The 10,993-nt window shown below is 49.7% G+C and overlaps 1 protein-coding gene across 6 annotated transcripts in view; it reads right to left on the reverse strand.

Moving 5' to 3' along the window:
- Positions 1-1,834: 1,834 nt before the first annotated feature.
- Positions 1,835-10,993, reverse strand: part of LOC118431843 (A disintegrin and metalloproteinase with thrombospondin motifs 6-like) — a 40,729-nt gene continuing 31,570 nt past the window's right edge. For 5 of the 6 annotated variants that reach the window (XM_035843238.1, XM_035843239.1, XM_035843236.1 and 2 more), the window contains exons 2-3: positions 4,161-4,569; positions 1,835-2,235 (exon numbers count right to left, since the gene is read on the reverse strand). In XM_035843238.1, the coding sequence (XP_035699131.1) occupies positions 1,850-2,235; positions 4,161-4,248 (474 nt within the window). In that variant the 5' untranslated portion in view covers positions 4,249-4,569 and the 3' untranslated portion in view covers positions 1,835-1,849. The remainder of the gene's footprint in view (positions 2,236-4,160; positions 4,570-10,993) is intronic. The other variant, XM_035843241.1, reaches the window with a different exon arrangement.

Consider the following 10,993-nt stretch of genomic DNA (forward strand, 5'->3'; position numbering starts at 1 on the left):
AGTGATCCCGAAATATAGCCGCGCTGTTACGCCGTGAGACCAGATCGGCGGTGTTTAAAGGGGGTATCTTACTGCACTTGGGACACCGGTGTGGTACTGCGGGATTCGAAGGAGTATAATCAACAAATGTTGGAGATAAAGATAGAATTTCCTTGCGTCTTGTGTATTTTGTTGTCTTCTAAGTCATACTTTTACGTATTACGCAATATCGAAATTACAAAATATGTGTCGCAGTGAATGAATCCCCTAAGTGCAGTGAGATACCGACAGTCACATATGTCGTGCGATCATCCCACGATTTTGATGCCATAGAATTTTCATGCAGGTAGTGACAGAACAAACCAACGAAAAGGATCAAAAGACAGCCTTTTGTGTAGCAAGACAGCTGCACTTTGTAGGACACGTGCATGGTTGTTCCACAAACTTAGTGGTCGTACGATGATCGCACGACGTATGTAACCACGCCTGACGGGGAACAGGTGAAATACTGTTCGCGGAGATTTAATTTCGCGGTAGCGGGAAAATTAACTTTTCGCGGTGGTTTTAATTTCGCGGTAGCACCATACACTGTAGTCTCTTACTATTATAGGAAAATGTTCGCGGTGGTTTTAAATTCGCGGTGAAGCGGCCGCTGCGAAAACCGCGAACATTAATCCACCGCGAAAGTTTCTACATTTACAGTATAGCGACATTGTTACGGCGTGGGACAGGTACCGGACCGGCGGTACCTAACGGGGAACAGGTGGTCTCTTGTCACTACATCACAGCTGTATCACGGGGAACGCAGCGGGTACCGCCCACTACTGATAACGCACATGGAACGCACCGGCACCGCCCACTACTGATAACGCATGGGGAACGCAGCGGGTACCGCCCACTACTGATAACGCATGGGGAACGCACCGGGCACCGCCCACTACTGATAACGCACGGGGAACGCACGGGCACCGCCCACTACTGATAACGCACGGGGAACGCACGGGCACCGCCCACTACTGATAACGCACGGGGAACGCACGGGCACCGCCCATTACTGATAACGCACGGGGAACGCACCGGGCACCGCCCACTACTGACAACGCACGGGGAACGCACGGGCACCGCCCACTTCTGAAAACGCACACTGGCGACAAGTCCACGCTAGCGCAGTGTTATGTGTGACATCCACTGGGTGCTGAAATTTGATGCCAGATGGTGGAACATAAGCCGGAGTTCTGGTGCCTTTGACATACTTTTGGTAATTACCACCTCTCTTGCTGCCGATGTTTCCTCATTCCCCATTTTCAATTTGCGGCAGCTTCAAGCAGATACGGAAAGGCTTGTCTTCTTGCGTGCCGGCGTTAACTAGGCAGACTGCGTAGATTACTACGACATTACGATTTCAGAACTCCGTAGAGATAAGGTGCAAACACTGTCCAGACTTATTGTTAGGTCAAATGAGATTCTACATCTTGCGACCAACGAGGTTTTATCAAGTATCATTCTTTTAAGAATGATACTTGATAAAACAAGGGCGTTAAAACGCCCTTGTTTGTGTAATAGCTGTCGCCATACATGGTAACGTGTGCAATTGTCGGGCAAGTTCATTATTATTCATTATATAGGTATATTGCATATGTCATACATCTACTATTATCCAGCAACCTATGTGGTTTGGTAGAGACTAGCCCCAAATTACTGTACATGTTGCTGTCATCCATAAGACCCAGCTGGCGTGGAAGGATCCATGTACCCCTGTACTCAGCAGTCTGTGTAACACAAACTCTGCTGTCCGGGGCTGTAACTGGCCCCTCCCCGCTAGGAGACCGTCGGATGTTGGGCGGGCTGCTATAAGCGAGACTTAATCAGGCTATGTACTCACCAGTCCCCTGCAGTTGCTGATCGCGACGCTGGAATGTTCGTGGTCCCGGATGGTCCCGACGTAATGACACCCTGCGTGCCGCCGGGCCCCCCGCCGTGACGTCACCGTCCCGTTCTCCCCCCAGTGTTCCACCACGAAGTTCGCGGACACCAAGTCGTTATTCCTCGTGACGTTCAGGTGAAACGTTCTGCCGTAAGCGGCGATCATGTAAAATATCTGGTCGTCCTGTTCATATTGGTCCCCGTCCAACGTTATAGAGCGTCTGCTTCGAGTTCTGGGCTTGTTCATGACGCGGTAGGACTGAAACTGCCCTGTGTGGTCGACCCGCCGCGGAATGACTGTCTGATAATCCCCCAGGTTATCCAACAGGTCCGCTAAGGGATCAAGGCATGAGCGTTATACCAGATCATCGCGCCGGCCAGACATACACAAATATACAGCCTGGCGGTACGGAGAGTTCTACAAGCAGAGGTTCAGTTCCGACTGTTTTTGGACTCGTTTTTAGGTGTCCGGCTTTTTTGGGGGGTCCCGTTTGGCCATGGATATGAAGAAAACAGGACAAAATAAAACGTCCTAAAACGAGTAAAAGAACAGCCGGAGACAGACATACACAAATATACAGCATGTCGGTACGGAGGATTCTACAAGCAGAGGTGGGGTCGAGGAGATAGTAGTGGTCGGGAGTTTTACCGGGTGAGGAGACACATGGGAGAACGAGCTGGTAAAAAACCCGACCACTACTACCTCCGCGACCCAACCTCTGCTCGGAGAATGGTACAGAGGACTAGAGGTACTCTCCAAGCAGAGGTTCGGCTCCGGCTGTTTCTTTTTTACTCAGTTTTTTAGCCGTTTTGTGCGGCTTTGTATTTTGTCCCGTTTAGCCGGGATATGAAGGAAACGTCACAAAATAGAAAGTCCGACAGAACGCCTAAAATATCAATTAAGTAAAATAAAAACAGCCGGAGCCGAAACTCCGCTTGGAGTTGACTACAGGTGGTTGGAGGAATGTATGTAATGAACGTCTGCGAATCATGCGAAGGAAAGGATTCGTTACTACTAGCAGGAGGACGTATAAAGCAACATCTAGTACAAATAGAAAGCTTACTCATCCGGTACAACACCTCTCGTCTCCACCAGACTAGTTTGCGTCCCGAAAATACTGTTCAATTTTGCAAATAAAAAAGGACAATCTACAGACGCTTGATTCCTCTGGATAATTGTCTTCCTTTTTGTTCCATTTTCACCAAATTTCCGGAAAACAAGAATTCGGTAGAGACTAAATGGCGCAGCTGCAACAGACTCTAATGGGGCATTTTCTTGCAAGAAAATGTCGCAGAAATTGGCCACATACGAAATTTAACAATCGAATACCCACTTAGCTCTTCTCTCCAATTATCAATCAGTAAGACAATATTTCACCCAAGAATTCAGGTAGAGACTAACTGACGCAGCTCCATCACTCTCCTGGGTCCTGCCAGACTAAGGACCTTAAGGGGACACTTGGCCCGTGTCTGACCGGGTAACGCCTCTCGCACATTATCTGTCCTATTGGAGTTTATCTAGGTCGACGTCTATAAGTGAGTTGAGTCTATCTGGAGGCCAGACTGTTTTAAGGGCCAACTCTTCGGTTCTAAAGCCAATACCCCCCCCCCCTTCCCCAAACTCTACAACCCCCTCCCCCGAATTAAACCCTAATAAATCATAGATATCAAGGTTCTGGCATATATACTCTCCAAGCAGAGGTTAGGCTTCGGCTGTTTCTTGGCGTTTTTTTAGGCAGAAGTCCAACCTCTGCTTGAAGAGTATACATGCCAGACCCCCGATCTTAATAATATCTATAGTTTATTAGGGTCCAACTCGTGGGGGGGGGGGGGGTGTCTGGTGGTGTTGTAGAACTGAGAAGGCCCTGGAAACAGTCTGGCATACAGAAGAGACAAACTGGTACTAGTTTAACCTCTCATTGAAGAGTATTGATATGTCCGAGTATGACATACAGAAGAGAGAAACCGGCACGACTCACCCACGGTAATAAAAACAGCCGGAGCCTACCTCCACTACTAAGAGTATATATAATATGCCCGAGTATGACATACGGAAGAGAGAAACCGGTACAACTCACCCACAGTCATAAAAACAGCCAGAGCTTAACCTCTACTACTATAAGAGTATATATATATAAGCGAGAGTATGACATACAGAAAAAACAAACCGGTACTAGTCTAACCTCTCCTTGAAGAGCATACATGTATATCAAATGCCAGAGTATGACATACAGAAGAGACAAACCGGTCCGACTTACCCACAGTCCGTCTCCGCGCGGCGGCCCCCAGCACACAGTTCCTCGCCAGGCTCAGTAGACACACAATCATTAAGGTCCAAAGTTCCATAATTTCACGCTGCGCCCGTGGTTAGAAGCTGTCCGTCCCTGTCCGCGAGCAGGCGGGCGGGTCCGCAGCTATCTCCCAGTCCTGCGGCTGTTCCTGGTCACCTCCCGGGCGGGGTGAACCGTCACCACCATCCCGAGCCGTCCCGGGTGGAAACTCCGCGTTAGGAACGCCCTTCCCCCGTACGGAACACAAACGGTAGCTGTAAACTCCGCACAGTAACGCCCTCCTCCCGTACGGAACACAGACGATAGCTGCCGATGCTCCTCAGCCCAGTCGGAGATTCAATCCAGCCCCGCCGAACGCCGCCGACACGTGTCTACACTGGGAAACATCAAGAGAGGCGTTATTAAGGGTGACCCGGGGTGTGCGCGCCCCTGACAGGTGGTAGCGGGCCTCCAGTCCCGCAGCCGATGGACCGTGCAATGGGCGGTAATATCCGCCCCCTCGCCTGCCTACAACTCAATCAGGCTACGTACAGAAAACACGTGGTACGAGCTGGGTGGGGAGCGGGCCTGTCTGTTGATAACCTGGAACCCAGGCTTCTAAGGCTACCTGGTCAGCTCTAGGCCCTACACAGGCCAGCTCCTCAACTCCGGGGCCTCACAGGCTAGCTCTTCGGCTCCAGGGCCTACGTACGGCTGATGGAAACTTACATGAGAGTTTTGATAATCTTGTTAGCCGTAAACAGAGGCCGGTTACCAGGCTATTCTGTAGCCCTGGTAGAGGCTAGTTACTTGGTTTTTCTATAGCCCTGGAAGAGGCTGCTAACCAGACTAGGCTGCAGGCGCTGCAGGCGAGAGTCTGTAAGTTTGCTGACAGCCCTGGGAGAGGCCGGTAACCAGGCTAGGCTGCAGGGGCGAGTCTGTAAGTTTGTCCGTGTCGTCAGGCAACCGCAGGATCGGGTTGCCGCCGCCTCGTCACGGGCCCTCCCGAGGCACCTTATCTAAATATAACACCATCGAATCAAACCTTGTCTAAAAATAAACAGTCCGGGACGGGAAATGATCAATCTAGCGCGGGAAAGAGAAACAATTAAGCCGCCGGGCGGCTGGGGCGACCCCGGGGGAGGGAGGGCAGGGCCCGGGCCGCGCGCAGTCGCGCAGAGTCGCCTGGTGTACGCAGGCTCGGGCGATGACGCTGTTTCTGTGGTAAGATTATTCAATAAACGTACTACGGGCCACACGAACGCGGTTCTCTGGATGACGTTTCTGCCCATCCTAAAATCGACGTGAGAGAACGAACGATGCATGGGCTAAATCTAGCTCAAGTTGAACGGATAATCTAGGCTCGATTTTTATGACGTAATTGTGTTGATTTTTCTCAGCGACTCATGACGATTACAACGATTACTGCGGTATCGTGTGGAAAACATGACAGCGAACAACTTGTTATCACCTAAAGTAGGTGTTTTTTGTGACCATGAGCCGAGACGAGCCGGATTTTCAATGGAGCCGAGCCAACATCAACACGCTTCGACGTCACCCCTGAAATCCTCTTGTCGTGGCCCTGAGTGTGGAGCTGTCCACAGAGCAGGTACCCAGAAGATCAGCTCGCCGCTCACAACGCGCTATCTTATCACGCACCACAACTGTCGGCTTTCCCACCGACTCGGCGACAATCTTGGGGGCGACCTTCGCGTCCTTCTCAGCCGCCAATGACGTCTTTAAGACTCAAGAAGTCGATCCTTCAAGACACGAGACCTGGGGTCCGGACGTGCGGGTGTAAACAGCCTGAGGAAGGGTAGCCTTCAAGCAGATGGGCGGGCCCGGCGGGTTCTGTACGGTTTCTACTGATGCGTGAGAGAAAGAAGGAAGGAAGGGGAACATGGAAGGAAAAGGAACAGAACGGAAGGAGAAAGATAAAAAGAAAGCAGAAAGAATGATGTAAGGACTAATGGAAAGAAAGGGGTAGAAAGAATGAAGGAAGAAAGACAAAGAAAAAGAAAGAAAGAAGACAGAAAGAAAGGGAGAGAGAAAGGGAGAGAAAAGGGAAGAGAGAGAGAAAGAGAGAGAGAGAGAAAGGGAGGGTGAGAAAGGGAGAGTGAGAGAGTGAGAAAGAAAGAAAGAAAGGAAGGAAGGAAGAGAGAGAGAGAAAGAGAGACCGAGAAAGGAAGAAAGATAGATGCCACGATGTAGCCGCACATCTGATGAGATGACAATGAGATGTCTGGATGCTGTGCGCCCAAATCGGCCCTGAGTGAGCGATCTGCGCATGTCTGGATGCTGTGCGGCACAATCGTTCCTGACGTTGAGCGATCAGCGACAGCGGCGCTGGCACGGGCATGGCGGGAACTTCCGGAGCCCAGCCTCCGGGATGGAGTCACATTTGGCAACATTGTAACAAGACTTGACACGAGCGGACACCGTTTGTAACACTGTAACAAGAGTCAAGACGTGACACGAGCGGACACCGTTTGTAACATTGTAACAAGACGTGACTCTCACAGCAAATCTTCATCTTAAACGCTTCACAGTTCATTATTGTCAGTCTGACCAGACGGCAACAACAGAAGTTCCCTATTTTACGAGTACATCAATGTCTTATGGGTCTCCTCAAGTCCCTAACTGACATATGGCTGTACACATCCGGACGGATTGAGAAAGTTTGGAAAGCTCACAGACAATCATCAGCGTGACATGATCATCTGATCTCTGTTTTCTCTCAATCTCATGGTAGGGCTCTTCGAGCTATCGATGTGATGTTCATTGGGAGGACGTTCTTTTCTAGTGCATCCCGAATTCAACTATTGTTCAGGAAGAAGATTCTTAGGATATTATAGACCTGATCAGTTCATTCCGGTTACTGTTTGAGAAGGAGAAGAAGAAGACTGTCTGAGTTTGAAGCATGTTACAGACTCTGATGATCAAGAAGTTATCGTGATTACTGCCGCGCCGGCTGTGACATGGTCCCCAACCAATGCAATGATGAAAACTCTCTCTTAGATTGTCCTTCCGACTTTCAAGCGGCTAAATGCAAACATCTTGTGGTCAATAAATGTTGTTGTTGTTGTCCTTGTTTAACGTCTACTTCTCCGCTAGACATGGTCTCTTGGTGCTTTTTCTGCTGGGTGCTCTTAGATTTGTTGACCTCGCTGGTGCTTGTACTCTGGTACTTTGCATATGCGTGTTTGGGGTGTTTTAGACCTGCTCGGCGAACCTTCTCGTGCCTTCTATGTATTTGGCGAACGCCAAATACATCCTCTTGTTTGCTTCGTTCGTCAGGTCGCTTCGCATTCCTGCTAGGGATACAACATCCATCGTTCTTTCTTGTCTGGTGTTGTCTGGTGTTCTCATATTTTGGGCATTCATACATGTAATGGTCTATATTTTCCCTTGTAAATGCCTAGGACTGAACAAGATGCAGTGACTACCGACTGTTAGCCAATATCAGGACATGTTCGGGAGGTGAGGTTCGGGATGTGTCTCTCTGACTGAAGCGAGTTAGGAGCTTTGTGTACTAGGCTAGCTGCGGTGACAGTCGTCTATGACATGGTCACCAGCCAATGACGATGACTATGACTCTAAGATTGCCTTTCTGACTTTGTCCACAGTGGTTCGGGCGTTTGCCAACTTGGTGGCCGAGAAGTCACCAGGAACAGGTTGTGGTGACAGTTGGCTGTGACATTCATTGCCCACAACCAATGACGCTTTTTTTCTGGGTGCGACATTGACGGTGTCTTTCTGGGTTTGAAGCGGCTCAGGCATTTTACAACCTTTTTGTGGTCAAGAAGTCATCAGAAACATCAACAGGCCGTGGTTACTCCCGGATTTGTCATGGTCATGACCAATGACGATGTTCATATTGCTACATTACCGGTGTCTGCCCGACTTTGAAGCGGCTCAGGCATATTGGAAACTTTGGTGGTAAAGAAGTCGTCAGGAAGAGGCCGTGGTGACTGCCGGTTTTGTCATGGTCATGACCAACGACGATGGTCAGAACATTGCTCATGATGCCACATTACCGGTGCCTTTCTGACTTTGAAGCGGCTCAAGCATAATACAAACTCTGGTGGCCAAGAAGTCACCAGGAACTGGGTTTGGTGACCGTTAGTTGTGCCATTGCCCACATCCAATGCCGGCTTTGTCATGGCCCTGACCAAACATGTATAACGATGGTATGGTCAAAACTTTCTTCATTATGCTGTATGGTCGGTGCCTTTCTAACTTCGAAGCGGTGCAGGCATATTGCAAAATTGGTGGTCAAGACGTCACCTGGAACAGGGTGTGGTGACTGTCAGCTGTGCCATTGCCCAGAACCAATGACGATTTCTTCGGGTTTCTGCATTGCCGGTGACTTTCTGACTTTGAAGCGGCTCAGGCATATATTTTCAAACTTTGGTGGTCAAGAAGTCACGTGAGTAAGGAGTGCCTGCGGAGTGCGTCATCACTCTGCTCCAACATAAACAAACTCCGTTCTGACTCCAGAAGTATGACTGTAAATGGTTATGGCGAAACGCTGGCTTGACGCGCGCGCATTCTCCGCAGTGTCGCGGGTTAGCACGACCACCATCGGGCGTTCTCGGAATGGGGAGGCTATCTGGGGACTAACCCTGGCCTGACGCAGGCGGCGTCAACGTTACGTAACCTGTGTGACAACCGATATCCTCCCGGGCTCTTGGGCCGGGCTGAACAAGCTGCTAAGCGGCTTGGCATGCTGGTGTGAGAGCCAGTTAGATAACTAATGGGGATCAGTAGCATCAAGGACTTCCGATCCCCCATGCTTGCCAAGTGCCAGGACTGTCACACGGTATATAGTAAAATGTGGGCTTCTGGTAGTGTTCTGTGGAAACCTAAAGGTGTTCGCACCCACGTGACCGTGACGTCAGTATTGGCCGCCATGTTGGATGGTTAAACCTGGAAGTCGCCAGGAAAATTTTAACTTTCCTCTATATCATACACGTATTTGATTACGATGTACATATCTAATTGCACTGTACATTTGATTACAGTCTACAAATGAAAATGTATAGGTCCAGGTTCAATAAACCTGCATGGCGTGCAAACATTGAAAAACTAAGACCATGATTACTAAGGCCATGATTAATACTGAATATTGTGACAGGAACCTACCAAACATGTTTGCCATTTCTTGGCCTGTGTTTGTGAGAACTGCTACAATGATCTACAGTGGGGAGTAACGAGAAGCGAAGATTCCTGCTGAGAACCAAGGTTCGGCACTGACTCCTGCCTCTAGGACATTCTTAAGATGTTACCGAGAATAAGACGTATATGTCTTAAGACGCAGCTGACGTTCGTGACGCATGGCCGCGCAGTTGACGTAACGTAACAGCTGTAGGACCCGCACCGGGCCAAACTAACGCGATGTTCTGTACCACAGCACACTGCAGAACTAGAAACCGATGTTGCCATGATCCAATCTCCAAGCAGATCCTACGGTGCCATAATATGGTATCAAAGTTGGCCAAGGGGTATAGCTGGCCAAAGGGAGTCAAACGGGCAAACACACTCCTAGACCGTCTTCACTCCTATGCCAGCTTTTGATACTATCTTCTGCTACAGCAGGATCTGCTTTGAGATTAGCCAAGATCACGAAAAAATGATTTACAGGTGTTTAACTCGTCGTTTGTCTTTAAATCATCGGTTGACGTCGTCTAACGTTAGGATGTTTAGACAAGACCCAGAGGCCATGGGCTCAAATCCCTTGACAAGCCACCAATGTTTTTGTCCTTCGGAAAGGCACTTCACGCGACTTTCCTCACTTCACCTAGGTGTGAACATCGGTTCATCAAACGATCAGCAATCAAACGTGTACAGTTTAGACTATGCTAAAACTTATCACAATGAAACTGTACTAGTGCAAATCCGCGGGCTATGTAGCTGTCAGGGGTACATGTTTCTCACAGCGGGCTGAGAGCTACATAAACAGCACTTTCCCGGGTTGACTGGCGGAACGGTTTGGCACAAGTCCCGATCTCAACAGCCTTGTACACCGGCTTATCGGCACTTCACATGTACAGGACCTGAACACGCTCAAACACGGGCCTGCGCAACAATACATCAATCAATGGGCTCATCAACACGGCTTAGCGCAACCTTTCAGGGGCAGCGTCCTGGATAAACTTAAACGTGGGTCCTCGGAACAGTGCATGAACGATTTAACCATAGCAATTCCAGCAGCATGTCAACAACGAACACAACCGGTTATGGCCTGTGTGCCAGACTGTCTGCAGGGCCTACACAAGCCATTTCCTCAGCTCTAGCATAGGATTAACATGTTCCCAAGGAAATGTTACCACAGCTACCCCACCCCCTTAGTAAGACCCTGTTTCTCCGTAGGGTATGTTGGCCCTAGAGCCGATGAGCTAGCCTGTCAAGGCTCTGGACATACTAGTAGCATGGCACCCAGACTACATAAACGTCTCAGAAAAGAGCTTACCGTTCGGTGACGAGATGGCAGGACGTGATCGGACTCAGACAAGCGTCTTCTGGTTCAATACATAGAGCTAAAACATCCGTGGCGCAACGATAACAACCCCAACACACCAGACTACCAACCGACGTTCTGCGCTCTGCACAGTCTACAGCCAGCCCGTCACCCACGGCGCGAGGTTTCCCCACCTGTTACTTACGACCGCCCAGAACAGGTGTCTCCTTTTGCAGACAGGCTGTTGTTACGGCCTTGTGGATAAATCTGGGCGCCGCGCGGCCGGCGCTTCACACGCTACCAGCGGCCAATCTTAGAAACTGCCAGCCAAAGTCATCTCCGAGCAGATGTAGGGTCCGCT

The sequence above is a fragment of the Branchiostoma floridae genome, chromosome 15 (assembly GCF_000003815.2).
Source record: "Branchiostoma floridae strain S238N-H82 chromosome 15, Bfl_VNyyK, whole genome shotgun sequence".
Lineage (NCBI taxonomy): Eukaryota > Metazoa > Chordata > Leptocardii > Amphioxiformes > Branchiostomatidae > Branchiostoma > Branchiostoma floridae.